The sequence below is a fragment of the Plecotus auritus genome (assembly GCF_963455305.1).
Source record: "Plecotus auritus genome assembly, chromosome: 8".
In the NCBI taxonomy this organism is placed as follows: Eukaryota; Metazoa; Chordata; class Mammalia; order Chiroptera; family Vespertilionidae; genus Plecotus; species Plecotus auritus.
Genome location: NC_137782.1, coordinates 7005911 through 7023459, shown reverse-complemented (window position 1 = coordinate 7023459; position 17549 = coordinate 7005911). Strand labels below are relative to the sequence as shown.

The 17549-nt window shown below is 42.5% G+C and overlaps 1 protein-coding gene across 7 annotated transcripts in view; it reads left to right on the top strand.

Annotated features, from left to right (window-relative positions):
- NOL4 (nucleolar protein 4) overlaps window positions 1-17549 on the top strand; it is a 236212-nt gene that overhangs the window by 122608 nt on the left and 96055 nt on the right. For all 7 annotated transcript variants that reach the window (XM_080685158.1, XM_080685156.1, XM_080685155.1 and 4 more), the window contains one exon: window positions 12891-13174. In XM_080685158.1, the coding sequence (XP_080541284.1) occupies window positions 12891-13174 (284 nt within the window). The remainder of the gene's footprint in view (window positions 1-12890; window positions 13175-17549) is intronic.

Sequence of the window (17549 nt, the reverse complement as noted above, 5' to 3'; positions counted from 1 at the left end):
GTAATAGAATAAGTATCTTACCAGTAATCATAATCAACAAAGAGCTATTCCAGCATTCCAGTTTTTACTTACCAGTCATCTTTCTGATGGCCAAAGAGTGTGTGCCTGCATCCCTCTGCCTCTCCTCTTCCCTCCTTTCCTTTCATCCACAGGGCTATTTCTTTTTTAATTCACCGAGCCCCTCCTATGTGGCAAGCATTGTGTCTTACCCCCCCCCCCCCCCACACACACACACTATATCCACCCTATATCTCTGTTCCTGTCCCTAAAAGGAAAAATAAGCAAAGCTATTAAGAGAATTGGAATTCCGGCTTCTGTGACTATTTAACCTGGGCACGTGGTATTTTAGGATGCACTGTTCTTGTTTTTTTAAAAGATATTAAGACAGAGCACGTATAAATTGAAAGTCTGAGCATTTGTTGTTATTATTGAGAATATAAATGCAATGGCATAATTCTGATTCAGCGGGTCTGGAGTAAGGCCTGAAACTTGGTATTTCTAAGAAGTTCACAGGTGATGTTGATGCTGTTTATTGAGGAGAAAGGAATGAGCTCCAGTTCTAAGAGACAGAGTCTTCTTGATCTAATTCACCTTTCTAGTTGGACCACACTGGTGTGGCCTTGACCTCTTTTGGTACCATGGGCCTTTGCTCGGGTGCCTGCTGCAGCCAGGTGGAAAGCAAGGAAGGAGTTTGGTATTCCTGGAGCCCGAGAGCCGGAGCCACCTGGTGGGATGAGGTTCCCCGAAGATGCTTCCTGGCAAGGGCTGGGCATGGCGCAGGTGCACTCCACGCTGGAGCTGAAGATGCCCCCTGAACCAGAGAGGGTGTGTGCATGGGACAGGCCCAGGGATACCCAGCCTCAAGCTCTCGCCAGTGTCTCCCATTGTGTGAACCAAGTCATAAGACAACAGGCAAGGGAAACTGGGAAATGTTTTGCAAAGAAAGGGGGAAGAGAGGATCTGAGATCAAACCAGAGAATCTATAGTAATAAAAGCATAATATGCTAATTAGACTGGGCGTCCTTCCGGAAGAAGCCAGGGCTGCGAGGGAAGCCCGGGTCCCGGGTGTCAGAGGGAAGCTGTTGCAGGCAGCTGGGGGAAGGAAGGCCTGCTCTTGCATGAATTTCGTGCAGCGGGCCTCTAGTTACCAGTATAAGATGAAGGCGTGTGTGTGGGGGGGTGGGGTGGGGGGCAGGGAGCTGTTCATACATTTATTTTAGGGTTTACTCATTCTTTAAGTCCAAGATGTGCTTGGCCACTTAGGCTTCTCATCATCCCAGAATGTTGGGAGGAGGGTTCAGCTTCCTCACTGAGTGAGCAGTCCTGGCTCACACACTGCAGTAGGGAGTGGGGAAAACATTGGGGGTGGGGACAGTGGCGTAGGAGGGCTTGGGAGGAAACATCATGAAGCATGCACTCTACGTATCAGCCTCTAAGTTTCTCTAAGACCTGGGCGTGAAATAGACCTAGTGTGCGTGCAGGATTTCTCCCTCTATGCACACTCCAAAAGCTCCATGCACTCCTTCGCCTGCTTCCTAATGGATGGAAATATCCAGAGACAATTAGAGATAAAAGGTTTGAATTACAAGTGTCTAACTGAAGTAACATTTTCCTGTGGGGGAATTTCAGTCAAAGGATAATCAATCAATCAATCAATCTGTCAGTCTATTTCTCAGTAAAATGACTTTCAGAGAGCCAGTGTGCATACAAATAGCTGGAGGATTTGCCATAAAGATGGAATAGAGAACATGAGGGACCCAGAGAACAACCTTTGAAGATTTAAAAAAAATACGTATTTTTATTAATTTTGGGAGAGAGAGATAGAAACATCAATGATGAGAGAGAATCATTGCCCCACACTGAGGATTGAGCCTGCAACCTGGTCATGTTCCTTGACTGGGAATCAAACTGTGACCTCCTTGTTCATAGGCTCAACCCCTGAGTCACGCCAGTGGGGCAACCTTTGAAGATTTTGGACAATTCCCTCTCTAGAATGATACTCTTTACCTACTATGGGAGCAAAACCGACAGTGATTTTAGCTTGTTAACACTCAGACAGTACATAGCTCTACTCTATGGGCAAAGATTCTCGATCTTTACAAACAGACACTTGACCTCAGTAAAGACCTTCTTTCCCAGGAATTTGTGAATTAAAGTAATCAAGGTGACCTTTTCCCCTGCACTGACATCTTTAACCCTGTAGTACACATATAAGCTCTTTGGGCCATATCATATCCTTTTATGGGTCTTATAAGAAGTGAGACCACACTGTTCTTGCTTATTAGTTTTGATTAAGGGAGAGAATATTTGGTTTGCTGCCTCCTTTTTTTTTGAAAATTTCCTAGAGATTTACTACACGGGATTGATATAACTTCAGATTCAGTCTTTCTAAACCAGATTTGAAGGCTGTCAGTCATATTTAGTTCTCTTGCTATCAACAGTGGCCTCCCACAATTGCCTCTCAACCCCTTAGTGGTTGGATGTTATCTATGCTAATGTCTCACTTGTGGCCCCAAAACTCTTGTATGAGAAGGAATGTTTCTGGATTCCCTGCCCCTGAGCAAGATGAATTAAACCAAGTTGTTGGCAGAGTTTAACTCCTTGTGGTTGTAGGACTGAGGTCCCCGTTTCCTTGCCGCTGTCATTGGGGATCTCTACCAGCTCCGTAAAACTGCCTGCATTCGTTCCGTCTTATGTGACCTTCTCCATCTTCAGGTCCTCAGCGGTACACTGAGAAACCTTTGCGCTTTGGATCTCTCTGACTTCCTTTCCTGCCACGAACCAGAGAAAACCCTGTGCTGTTAAGTGCCACGTTGAATAAATCTGGCCTACCCGGTTCATTCCCAAATTTCAGATCCACTGTACCACATGCCATTGCATAATCACACAAGTTCTACCTGATCCTATGGACAAGTTCTGGGAATTAGGGTGTGGGATCTTCGGTGGAGGGGCACATTGAAATCCGCCCTGCGCAGTAGTACCTAGTGAAGGAATACGTACAATAAGTAGCTCAAGAACATTCTTATAAGAACATAGAAAGACTCACCGTCTATTTACTAAACAGACACTAGATATACGTGTGAATGTGGTCCCTTGTGGTTGTCCACTTCAACACATAGTTCCTGAGTATTTCCTGTGCCAGTCACAAACCGATAAAGGAATTACAGCTGGAACTTGCCCTTTAATAGCTAACATTTTGTGCTCACACACCTCTTAGAAACCTGTTGGATATTTTGGTAATTTTGTCACGATCGTTTCCCACTTATTACACAGAAAACTGACTCTGTGTGACTGCAAATGCTTGAAATTCTGACAGGTAATTAAAAACATAAACGTCTTCAAATGTTTGATTCAGTTATATCTCTTCCCATTATTTCTGAAAGCGTTCTTTTTTTTCAGGATAGAACCTCCTACTTATTTGACCATATTTTGTTACATGATTTCAAGTCCCTTCAACATGGAAGTTATGTTTTTAACCGGACATAGTCAGTTCACTTAATATGTCGGTTTCCTGGTGGTGGTTTTTTCCCAAAAGTAAAACAAATATTATGCACCAGTTACTGTTGCTTTTTCAAATTACAAATTGTCTTTGGATAATTAAGCAAAAACAATACAAAGAATGACCATCTGTTGGAGGGCACTGGCGTCTCTCACCAAATTCATGGACGGGTTGGTCCCCCAGTAATCCGGAAAGGCAAGAATGAAAGGCGGCCCCAGTTTCAGGAAAAAATGATGGTAACTCCAGCGACTGTAAGTTTTATGCTTTCTTCCTAACGGCTAGCATACACATACCAAGGCGTATGAGTCCCCTTTTCTCGGCCTCATAGTTCCAGATCTTTCCAGGGTTGCAAGAGGTCATGCCTCCTGGAGCCTGTGCTTGTGTGTTAGGAAGGGATTGTGTGCACTAGGTTTCCATTTCTGTCGGTGCTTGGTACACACCACGACGTGGCGGCTGAAACACGCACACCAGCACCCAGCACACAACTTCTCCGTGTATCCAGATACAACTGTACTGAATGCCTGCCACCTATTTCACAGACACCAGAAACAGCCCCACTCCCCCCAGTGGAACTGATCTAACACCACATACAGCCCCACTCCCCCCAGTGGAACTGATCTAACGCCACATACAGCCCCACTCCCCCAGTGGAACTCATCCGGGTGCTGGCCAACCAGTGGGCTCAGGTGATAGCCAAGAGCCCCCTTGTCTGAGGCCAGATCGCCAGGTGATGCACAGGCCTCTTCTAGTTCCGGGACAACTGAAATTATACAATTAATGGAGGAATTCGTATGTTTATCCACCACCACCACACCCTAGATACAGCAGTGGAAATCAAATTTAAGGATATGAGGCAGGTGTTTTTAATCTTCAGACACTTGACAGCAAACAAAAGAATCCAGATAAAAAGATGACGATAGCTGAGACTTGTTTCAAACAATGTGTTATTCTTGAGTCTTGTTTTTATCACTGCTTCACCGTTTCTTAGGATAATGTAGTTCCTGGTTTATTATTGGCAAGGCAGCCAAACCCTGAAGTTGTTGTTTGGCTAAATGCCAAGGTAGGGGACCGTCTTTTTGGATCACATTAATTTTAGTCTCAATTAGAACATTTCAGAATAACTTATCTCAAATCTGTGACTTCTCCCCCCAATCCCCCATTTACTTAGTTACCAGCTTAGCATAATTAATGATAAATCCCTGAACCATTTCTTCTATAAATTGTCCAATTATTTTTCTAAGAGAATGACTTTATAATAATACTATATGACTTCGTTTCTATTGTCCATTTAATGTTTCCTAAGACATTTCTCTCCAGTGATTAGCTGTCAACTCTCTTTGAAAACACTGGACTGCGGTCTAATGATTGTCTTAGATTCACTTTAAACTTAACATGAGAATTTATCATTGTATATTCTGCTTGTTGGATGAGACAGGACATCACAAACCCACAGTGTTAATTGCTTTGGTTCCCATTTGTAGCAGTAAATAGCGTCGTAAGTGAGCTGCCGCTACGGGAATGCATTACGCAGCTGCATGAGTTTATTATACTCTTTATGACTTTGTATTACTTACCAATCAATTGATGGATATATCGATCTATCTGTAGAGAGACAGACAGTCATACCTCTCCCACATCAACTTTGTGTAAAGCACTAACCTGGTTTCTCTAGATGACCACTATGACCTGTAAAATACATACTATATAGACGCTTACAGTCTAACTGGTAAATAAAATATATAGATTTTAGAATCATAGATGACAGGTGTTGTAAGATAAGAAAAAAGACTAAACAAACCCCTACTGAAATCTAGAATATCAGGATTTGAGTAGATATCTGAAAATCTGTAACAGATATGGTTATTATGGCACATTTCAGATAAGTTAAAAAAACAACGGGTCATCTAGTTCAAAACCTCTTATCTTGGAGTCAATGAATACATCAGGAGATTCATGACTTGGGGGGAGAATATATATATTTATATCTAAATTTCCACTTACCTCTAACTGAAATTTAACACGGCATTGTATTGTGGATGTAGGCAGTAAAGCATAGTGGTATTCACAGTATGGGATCTTGTCAGCAAAAGAAATCACAGATATTTCTAATTCATTGTAACGATATAAAAATGTCTATGCGCATCACTTTCCATAAAATACCCAGCTCTTGGAAACCCTGAGCATGAAAATAATGGAGTAACTTTTTTTAGGCAGGTGAGAAACTATGGCTAAGTGCTCGCATTAATGGCCATCTTAAAAAGCGAGCCTCTCAGAACCTGGAGAAAGCTTTGTGACAGGCCCGAGGGGAGGGCGAGAGAGACGTTTCTCAGGCCACACTCACGGAATCGGGGGGAAGCATTGCACCCGTCCCCAGGCCCCTGCGCTGGGGAAAGAAGCCCATAGGGGTACAGAGAAGGGGTACACAGCAAGTGTCCAGGACGCGGGGACTCGGAGACGTACCGTTCCCTGCCTTAGTGTGTAGAGAGTATCAATTCCCTGAGCTCTTCCGGCTCTTTCCTGCCTTGGTGCTGTTCCTTGTACATTCTCCTGACCCAGAATCACCATCATGCACCTGCATACTAGTATATCTCTCCCTCTTCAAACTGCACCCCATGTGAAGGCCTTTCCCGATACCGGCCTCGTCCCCCGCGATCACAGGTGACTTTGCTTTGTGTGCAAGACCTTGTTTATCTGTTGCCTTACACGGCCCTCTCCTGGGTTAGCTACTCCCTTCTACCTGGCATTGCAGTTATTCAGTTAGAGTGTAAGTTAAGAGCAAATTCCATATGGAGTCTCGATTGACTCCCAGTGCCAACAAGGGTGGCTAGCACACAGTAGGTATTTGGTTAACATTTTTAGAGAACGTAACATAAAGAATGTGCATTGCCTACACATGGACAGCGCCGAAGTATTGTTATTGAGTTACTGTGCTGAGCCTTAGTTATCTGCTTTAAAACGTGCAGCTGGCCCTGACCGGTTTGGCTCAGTGGGTAGAGTGTGGGCCTGCGGACTGAAGGGTCCCAGGTTCGATTCCGGTCAAGGGCATGTACCTTGGTTGCGGGCACATCCCCAGTAGGGGGTGTGCAGGAGGCAGCTGATCGATGTTTCTCTCTCATGGATGTTTCTAACTCTCTATCCCTCTGTAAAAAATCAATAAAATGTATTTAAAAAATAAAAAATAAAACGTGCAGCCTTCTCTGTATTCTCCTTAAATTAGAGCCCCTTCTTCTAACAGCCAAGGCTGGATAAGAAGCACCCAACCAAGGGCCACCCTCCCTGCAGAATTAAGTTAGTGGAAAACTGAATCCCCTTGTTACGTTCTTACCGGCAATGCCGGTCTTACCATTTTAAATCAATGCCCTTTAACGTTTCAGCAGTAGTCACACATAAATACATACATGCGTATGTATTTATCTACATTAGTAAACTTAGTATTAAACGTTTTGACTTCCAAATGTAGCATCATTTTTTGGTACATGTTTAAACAAAGCATTAATAACCTGGATAATATTTTGAAAATACAAACAAAAATAGACCATTGCATTTAAAAAAAAAATATTTTGTTGTTGTTGAAAGTATTGCATTATGTCCCCTTTTTTTCTTCATTGACCTCTTCTAGCTCACGCCCCGCCCAGGCCCTCACCACCCTGTTGTCTGTGTCCATGGGTTATGCATATATGCATACAAGTTCTTTGGTTGATCTCTTCCCAACCACTCCCGCCTTCCCTCTGCGATTCAGAGCATTGTATTTTTAAACTTTATTTTTTCAAAGGTTTTTGTGGTATTGAGGACTTGGAAATCCAGGGCTTTTGTAGTCAACAATGAAGTTTTTGCATATAAGAAAACAAAAGACGAAACACAGACCAGGTGTTTGCTTACATTTTAAAAATTATATTTTCAGGGTTTAGTAAAATAGAAATTCAAAGAATGGAAAGGTCATCAGAAGGATTTGAAGAGGGGAAATGGGAATAACGTGGAAGGCATTGCAAGATGGGCAAAGGGGTATCGAGGCAGGGATGAGTCAGGCGGTGGGCGGCGGGCAGGACGGGGCTGTTGGCTTGCTGCAAAGGATCCGTTGGCACCTGGTTGCGTGCTTCGTGCTGGAGAGTGGAGGGAGCTCTGGGCTAAGGCGTAATATGTCAGGTACAGTCTGGTAATGGGGAAGTTCACATTTTTTTATTGGGACCCAGAGCCAGGAGAAGACAGCGGACATCAGGAGCAATGACGGGAATTGCACCAAAACTTTCCTTTGCAAGGAGACTTTGAAGAGTTTAAAAATATGTTCACCTCTTTGGCTCTTTAGGTACTAATCTTCTGGAGTGAAGTCATATTTTCGGTCTAAAAGTCAGTTTCATGGTAAGACATGAAAGGCAGGTTTTCTGAGGAGGCACCAAGGGACTAGCGCTGAGACTGATGCACTTGGGGGAACCAGACAAACTTCGGGACTCTAAGCATCTGGCCTGGATTTTAGGACTAAATTTCCAAGTAGCAGTCTTAAAATGAGGAGGATATATTTTCCCTTTTCATTTTGCCCAGGGCACTTGGCCTAAAGACCATAATAAAGAGCTACTGAAAGTAGCTGAGTAAGAAAGTAGGTCAGGTGCTTGGGAGATCTCCAACACATTTAGCACATATTATTAGGTAGGTAGGTGCATACATACATACATACATGTAAATACATATATACATATACATACATATCATACATAGGTTATAGGTTAATTCTCTTTCAGTAGCAAGAGCTGACCTTTGAGTCTGGTGCTGATGAAACTATCTACTTAAACCAGGGTGGGCAAACTTTTTGACTCGAGGGCCACAATGGGTTCTTAAACTGGACCGGAGGGCCGGAACAAAAGCATGGATGGAGTGTTTGTGTGAACTAATATAAATTCAAAGTAAAGGAGCCGAGGGGAGAGCAAGAGAACCCTCCGCTCTTTTGGCTCCGCGGGCCGGATAGAACAGCCGAACAGGCAGGATCCAGCCCACGGGCCATAGTTTGCCCACGGCTGGCTTATACCGTCATATTTCCAACGTGTCCTAATTGGTGCAGGGAAAGGGGCATAGGGGACGGAAGGAGAAAGAAAACAAGGAGTGGCCTGCCGCCGAGCTCGTGTTACTGTAACTTACAGACAAGGGCCACCACTGAGCTCACGTGGACGGCCCTCCCCACAATTCTAAGTCCACCCCATCAAAGCCAGCCTCAGCACAAACGCCACCCCGACATCCAACTGCCCTTCTGATGTCACTGGATTCCACACTTCCTTGTCATCGCATCCCACGTTCTCCTCTGTTGCTAGGTACCCTGGGCAATCTTATTATCCAAAGCTCCGGGGGCTGTTTCCCCTGGGGACTGGAATACAGAGTCTTTGGTTCAAATGCCCTGGTGCCCAGGCTAAACTTGGGGAGAAGCACTGTCGCCCTGGGCCTGTGAACCCAAGGCCCTTCCTCCAGATGTAAAGACCACACCCTCCGTGTAGCAGCCCGGTGTCCACACACCAGCAGCCACTCAGGATGGGTAAGGAAACAGATCTCCCCTTTTTAAAGCCATAAACGGACGTGAGCTGGTTATGATAAAGAGGAGTCAGGGATTTGTGGTTTTTGGTTATGAAAAAGTCTCTTTAAGAGAGAATAGAAACCTTTAACATGGTCACCCAAAACTACACAATAGAAAACGTTGACTTTATCCTCAGTTTAATGTCTTTATCCTCAGCTCACTGCTTTATATTGAATGTCTCTAATGTAGACAACAAAAACTTGGTTTTGAATTTTGATTTTTAAAATAGTGGCAAGTGACAATTACTGATCCTTTTACTATTTACATTATAAAATATGTGAATATATATTTGATGCAAATGAGTAAATCACTCATTTGTTCATCATAAAAAATACTTATTTACTCAGGAATGAAATATGTAAGGCTGTTGAATTTAGTTACCTTGGTAACATCTGGAGAGAACTACTTTGTCTAAAAATATTTTCTCCTTTATTCATTTACTGTTTGTACCAAAATTATAAATACATGACTTTTATTAAAGACTTTCCTGATAAATAGTAATGTTTATCTTCCCTGAAAAATGAATAACTAATACACTGTTTATTAAACATTGATGATGATTTCAGATTAAAGGAACAAATATTGCATGTTTGCATTTTAACTACAATGGGTATTGGATTTGTTTCATGCTAATGTAGATTTTATTTTAAAATGTAATATTTCTTCAGGGTTATTCATTCTTTTACTATATTGATAAAATTTCTTACATGAAATGTTTAGTAATTTTTAAAGGATTTTAGTACAAAATGTTAAATCACATTTTTCTTCATAAATTAAATAATTGGACATGTACATGTCCGTTATGTTTTTCTTTGGACTTCCTTGGAAAGGAATAACTTAACCCAAAATCACCTTTCATATTTTAGCCTAAGGATTTGGCATAACAAAAAATATGCACAATTTTTTCAAATTACATGTATGTAAGTATATGTATATGTCCCCAATTATTTGAAAAACCTTAGCTATTTCATTGTTAAAAGGATGGTTTTGATTTCTCAAACTAATAGTATGGGAAGTGCAGTTTCACATTGCTTATGGCCAGTTTCCTTGTGTATGTTTTCCCTCCACATGAAGGCTTTTCTTGAGTGGATACATAAAAAGAAGAATTTAACAGGAGGGTATTTGAACACATTTTAACTTGCCCTCAGAATACTTTTAGAATACTCGCTCTAAAAGAGCATTTTACTGAAAATTAAACTCAGCGCTCTTCGTTTTCATGTTTTCCTGGAGCTGGAGACCTGGCCTCTCCTGGGCCCTGTCTCGCCCATTGTCCGTCTCCCCATCTCTCCGTCTCCCCGTCTCTCCGTCTCTCCGTAGGCTTGTTCTGGTCCCCTCCTTCTCTGCACGCTGCTGCTGCTTTAGTCTGAGCTTCCCTTCAGCAATGCTGACTTGGGTGACGTGCAGATCTCTTAACTGGTCTCCCCAACTTCCATTTTGCTGCCTTCACCCCATTCTCATCAGAATCAGAGTAATCTCTTTAAAACATCATTTTCCACAATAAAGTAAAGTCACTTCTATTGACTCTCAAGCTGCAGTCGAACTCTCTCATACACAAAACCTCCCATCACCTCCTCCTCCCCCCTGTTTAGGTTTCTCGTTCTTTCCTTTCTCTTCTGCGCTCCGCCCTGCGTGTGCTTTTCTCTGTGACTGGCTCCTCTAGGTGGGAGACCCTCTCCTCCAGCTGCTTCAGCTGGGGGTAAGGCCAACTCCCCTTTTGGAACTCAGTCATGTGTCAGCATCTTTTGGAAATGTTCTGGGATGTTTTGGATCATAGCTTGCTTTGGATCATAGCCCTTTTCTGCTGTAAGTTTTAGTTGCACCTTTACTTTTCTGCCCCTTTTAATTGTGAACTTACTGAAGGCAGAATCCCTAGAGGCCAAGTATTCAACCCCTTTTAGGCCAAGTGTGGGCACTCACTGCAGGTGAATAAATGATTACACTTCAGTATTTTCATGAATTGAATTGATTAGAAGGCAGTAAATATTTCATTGAACTCTACAAAAGTAAAGCATACTTAAAAATATTCAGAAATCACCCTGACTGCTGTGACACAGTGGTTAGAGCATCAGGCCACACACCAAAGAGTTGTGGGTTCGATTTCTGGTTAGGGTATGTACCGGGGTTGCAGGTTCGATCCCAGACCAAGTCCCTGCACGTGAGGGAGGCAACCAATCCATGTTTCTCTCTCTTCCTCCTTTTTTTCCTCCCTCCCTCTCTTCTACTCTATCTAAAATCAGTGGGAAATTATGCTCTTGTGAGGATTAAAAGATAAGTAAATAAATAAATCAGAAATCAAACAAAAATAAAAAATATTGAATATTGTTACTCTTACTCGTATTTATATGGTTTCATCAATAGCCTTTAACTAATGAAAACATTTAAATATATGTGTTCTTCATAATCCTTTAAAATTAATAGCAAATTCTTATAAATGAAAAGATGGGATTAAGAGAAATAAAGGGTGATTGTTTTATGTGAACTTGTTTCTTGGTCTCAGTAAAGTATCATTAATATACTTTTTCTAAACAAGCTTGTTATTTACTAAAGGCCCAGTGCACAGATTTGTGCATTGGTGGGGTCCCTCAGCCTAGCCTGCACCCTCTTGCAATCTGTGACCCCTCGGGGGTGTCAAACTGCCAGTGTTGGCCCAATCCCCACAGGCCAGGCTGAGGGACCCCACTGGTGCATGATTCTGTGCCCTTGGCCTCTAGTATGCATAGAAGATTGGTTAATCTCTTCCTGCCCTTCCCCTCTGAGATTCATCAGTCTGTTCCATGTTTCCATGCCTGTGCATTGAGCATCTGCCCCCGGTGGTCAGTGTGCATTAGAGCTACCGGTCGAACGGTCAGATGGTCAAACGGTCACTTAGGCTTTTATATATATATAGATTTTAAAGCCAGAAAAATTTTAACTCTGCTGCTTCCACTTCTTCCCTATTTTTCTTTTATTCTATAGTTATCTTATTTTTGTTATTGGAAAATTATTATAGATAATAAAGAATATTAGAAAACCCAGAGCCATATAGTTAAGAAGAAATCAATATTAACATTTAGGATTACATCTTTACAGTCTTTTCCATCCATGTTTATATGTTTGCTCTATGAAATTGGGATTACAAGGACCATGCTCTTTGTAGCTTTTTCCCTGTAATACTTTGACTCACATTTTCCTATATCTTTAAGATGGAATGTTGAATTATTCCATAATATTTTAATCATTCCATTGTGTCTTAAGCAAGTCTCCTTTTTTGGTAATTTATATCAAGTTTTTGCCATTGTAAACAGCACTGGCATAAATGTCTTCTTACCTGCACAGAAGTACACACAGTGATTAAACTTCTTATGCTTAAAATCCCAGACGTGTAATGTCCGGAACGGCATTTTTGAGCCTTTCTAATGCGTTAGATGCATATTAAACACCCACAAAGCTTGAATCAATCTGTACCCCATTAGCAGGATGGGCAGTGCTTTCACCAGAGCATTTTTACCAAATATGGCTGTCCTCACTGGAAAAACAAAAGCTATTTGCAAAATAACTGACACTTATCTTATTCTCTTTGTTTAAATTTACATTTTGGGATTGTTTGAGATTAAACTGTTTTCTGTGTTTTTTCTTCTTTTTCTTATTTTTATTCACTTATTCTGGTGGCTAAATGTGCCCACTATATTAAAAGTAACCATGGAACTTTACAAATTCATTCTTAAAGATAAACCACACATTGTGTGTGAAATTAGCACAATGCTAAGCACACAGTAGGAGCTCAGTGGATGCTAGGTGAAGTAGAAACCGAATGGCACACTAATTAAAATAAAAATGTTTTTTCTTTCTTTCCAACAGATGATTCCGCTGCAGAGAGCTTTAATGGCAATGAGACTGTGGGGCAAAGTTCAATCGCTTCAGGGGGAGCACACAGCAGGGAGATGGGCGACTCCAGTGGGGATGGCAGGACGGGGCTGGAGCAGGACCAGCAGCCACTGAACCTGAGCGACAGCCCCCTCTCAGCACAGCTCACGTCGGAGTGCAGAACGGACGACCACAGCAGCGATGGGAAAAACAAATACAAGAGTCTCCTAATCTCAGACCTCAAGATGGAACGGGAGGCGAGAGAAAACGGAAGCAAGGTAAGATCACGTTACAACTTTCATGGGCTTTTTAATTTGGCCATGAAGGTCACAAAGAAATAAAGAGATGAAGATTATTGTAAAAAAAAAATCTAAAAATATTTTAAACAAGTCCCAGTAATATATTACCAAGAAACGTATAACCACGGATAGCATGTGTCCCTGTAATAGACGCGGTCAATGTAAGGAATGACTGAGCAAAAGGGATCATGTCTCAGGAAAAGTGGTTGGTGTACTTTCATGTACGGAATTACTTGATTTAATGTTTCTCGTTTATATGATCTTTTATGGGTCTGTGTCCGGGAGTGTGTGGCACTCTGATGTGAAAGGTAAGCTCTCAGAACACAGTTTTCAACTATAGAAATCACTATCTGGTTTCTGCAAGATTAGACAGGTGTCTGTAGCCATAAAGTTTCCGCCGAAGCCTCTGGTTTACTTGAGAGACCTGAGGACTTTGGTCAGTGTTCACTGCACGTACAGAGGAGAATGTGTCCGTGTTCCAGAAGAAACGTGCAGGTTAAGTCAGGGCGCCAACAAGGATCTGATCATACACTGTGCCGAACAGAGGATCATACTCTCTTGGTCTGTACTCTCTCTCTGGTGCACTGGGCTCCCGTGAGGCCTGCTCGTGGGGTGAGCGCCCCTGCGCCCACATGGCTCAGAGCCATTGGGGACCCCACACAATGGAGTAATGGACTTTCATTGGCTTGGACGCTCAACTAACCTGGCTGCAACATGGAAGGGAAACTCTGGACACTGGCCTTGCTTCCGGCTCTAATGGAGCCCCAGGCCTGCCTTAAGGGGCAGGGGCTTTTACAACCTGAGGAATGTAGCTCCACACACATAAAGCCCTCTGCCGCATCTCTGTCTCCTAGGGGGTCTTCTGAAAATGCTCATTTCAGCGGCACCCCAAGGTCCTCGCTCCCACTGTGTCTGAGAGATCTGGCCATTACCTCCTCCTGCAACAAAACTAGACCACCTTCTTATATCACACACAAGAATAAACTCAATGGATAAAAGACTTCAATGTCAGACTCAAAACATAACAATCCCAGAAGAGAATATAGGCAGTAAAATCCAGGACATTTCTTGTAGCAATGTTTTTTCTGCTATATCTGCTCAGGCAAGGGAAACAAACAAACAAATGGGACCTCTACTTCACACTGAAAAGCTTTTGCACAGCAAAGGAAACTACCAACAAAATGGAAAGACAGCCCACCGAATGGGCAAACGTGTTTGCCAATGACACATCCGATAAGGGTTACTATCCAAAATTTATAAAGAACTCGCCAAAACCGGTGTGGCTCAGTGGAAGAGCGTCAGCCTGCGGACTGAAGGGTCCCAGGTTCGATTCCGGTCAAGGGCACTTAACTTGGTTGCGGGCACATCCCCAGTAGGAGGTGTGCAAGAGGCAGCTGATCGATGTTTCTCATCGATGTTTCTGACTATCTATCACTCTTCCTTCCTCTCTGTAAAAAATCAATAAAATATTTAAAATTTATAAAGAACTTAGAAAACTCACACCAAAACACACACACACAATCCAATTAAAAAACGGGCAAAGGACCTGAACAGACACTTCTCCAAAGAGGACATACAGAAGGCCAAGAGACATATGAAAAGATGCTCAACGTCACTCATCATCAGGGAGATGCAAATTAAAACCACAGTGTGCTATCATCTCACAACTAGATTCTTTATATTAGAATAAGTTACAGTGTTCCTGACTTATTTTTTTAAAATTAAGCTTATATTACTGCAGTTTGAAATAGCGCATGCTGGTGACTTGGCTCTGTAATATTTAAGGTAAACTTTTAAAAACAGGAGGACTTTATAGAGTATACATTTTGACTTCATCCCCCACAACCCCACTCTAAGTTAGAGTTGTAGAACATGTTTTTTTTTTACATAGATCCCCTAAAAGCAAAATGTCTTCATGTGGATTAATTCCCGATTTTGCTGAGGCACTATGCTTTCTACAATGGCTCTCTTTAAACCTCCTTTCTCGCCTGAGGATGTGTCGTTTGACCCTCTTTTAAGGAAGTCACTGGACATTATCAGACACGTAAGCACTTCCGCCTCAGGGAGGCTGCTGTGCCTTTTGCTGGTGGTAAATGCACAAGTGTCCTCTTCCGTGGTTTAACGCCAAGTCGCACAAACAGGAATGATTTCACAGTCACTAACAGGGTCTGCGTCTGTGTGTGACATTTTACAGAACAAAATAACCCTTCAGTTTCCCTGCCAGCTACATAATCCTGTCTCCATAAAACGTGAATAATCATAACATGTCCTTTGTACACCGTGAATCTTGATTTAAAAAAACCACTCCGTGGTTTGCTCTCTTCTTTATCCCCTTGATTACCATGTGAACGATCCTCATTGAAACACATTCTCGCACTCATTGAACAGAATGAAGTGGCCTTTGCTCTCCTGCTAAAAACAGCTGTCCACAAGCACAGCTTGTTTGGGCTGCTTGTGAGGAGTAAGATGAGAAAGGGACCTGGGGAGGAGGTACCCCCCAGGAACTGAAAGTTGAATGGTTTGGTTAAGGAAAAACATCGCTCACAGCTGACTGGGGAGGGGCCAGAGAGGCAGGGGGAAAATCAGAAGGGTATAGGGTATGGAAGCTCAGTGACTTCCACATTCAAGAATGAGGGCGTGGTCGGCTCTGATGGACAATGCTGAGATACCAAATAAGATGAAGAGAGAAAATAGTTGAACTGTGAGACCTTGCTTGGTAGCACGTTGGGAGCAGAATTCAGAGGGACTCTATTCATTCTTCCAAAAGGGACAAATTAAATACCTGTCACCCTTGCACCAATGAAGTAGTCACCAGGGGCAACTGAAAGAGAGCAGACTTTATTCATGAGGCTCTTCGATAAGTAGTTTTGGTAAAGAAGGTACATACATACATACAGGCATTGCTTAATGAGAGTATAGGCAAATACAGATTCCTGTGTTAAAATAGTGAGAGTGCGAAGTAAGGAAATACTATTTCTATTGAAGTACTAAAGAGGGCTTCCTGGAGGAAATGAGTCTCAAACGTTGAAGGAAATGTGAGATGACCATTTTTTTTTCCCAAAGGGGGTCTCCTGTTTTCACTGTGAAGGGCCTGGAATGCAGACAGGGAAGATGAATTGATTTCATAGGGTTGGGAAGCATTGTCCATTCAGAACCAGGTGTGACTTCATGCAAGGGATTCCTACATGCAAGGCACTGTTGTGGGAAGCAAAAACATAGACATGAACAAAGCAGGGTCCCTGTCCCTCAAAAACTCATAGTCCAGCAGGAAAGAGAGGCAAACTTGTGACTGTGATCTAATTCCATAAGTACAGTGAGGGACATATGGCAGGGGGATGAGAGAACAGAGGTGGGGCACCATGGGACTACAGTGATTCTTGGGGAAGACTTTACAGAGACTTTCACTTGGTGTGGAGATGTGGAGGGAATTTAGCATGGCCACAGCAGAGAGTGTGTCTAAAGGGATGGGGCATATAGGAGGCTCCATCAACAAAGGCTTTGTGGGCCAGTTCAAGGACTCTGCATTGTATCCAACAGTAGAGTTTAGCATGGTAAGGTTGTGGTCAGCTTGGAATTTTAGAATTTTCTGGCAACATTATAGTGGATGACTAGGGTAGGGACCAGGAAAAAAAAGATGAAAACTGGTTAGAGAGCTATTGTGGCAATTCAGAAAGAAAAGAATGCAGAGATATTGTTCCTTCTATTCTTTTGAAATTGTATTTATAGGGCTACTATACAGAGTTCTGTAGGTTGTATATTGCCAAACTCCTGGAAATGTCTTTCACATATGAATAGCCCCTTTACCTCTGTACATCCCATTAGGATGCCAACTCTATGAGTATAAAGATGATGTCTACCTTGCTTACTGCTGTATGTCTAGCACCTGACTTAATATCTGGTACATAGTAGTTCCTCAAATATTTTGAAGAAATAAAGTTACATTGAATGTGGGAAATGAAGCAGAGAACATTCTAGAATGACTGCAGTATTTGGGGCTGGTTGGTGAGTGGATATGATTCCATCCCCCAAGATTCGGGATGAGGGACAATTGAAGAAACACTTTTGACATGTGGAGCTTATGGTGCCCATGTAGTATCCTTTGGATATGTTTAATAGGCACGGGGGAACATATGTCAGCTCCAAAACAACGTCAGTTGGAGAGAGAAGCTTTGGAAAGATTTGAGAGCAGCAGTGCTGCCTGAAGCTGATGTGGTTGATAGGATTACCTCAGAAAAGCAAAGACTGAGGAGAGAAGAGAGTGAAAATGTATCATCCTGCAGAAGACTAACCTCCGGGAGCAAGTGGCGTAAAGGCAGCTGGTGGAGGAAAAAGAGCTGAAAAGGAAAGTGAAGGC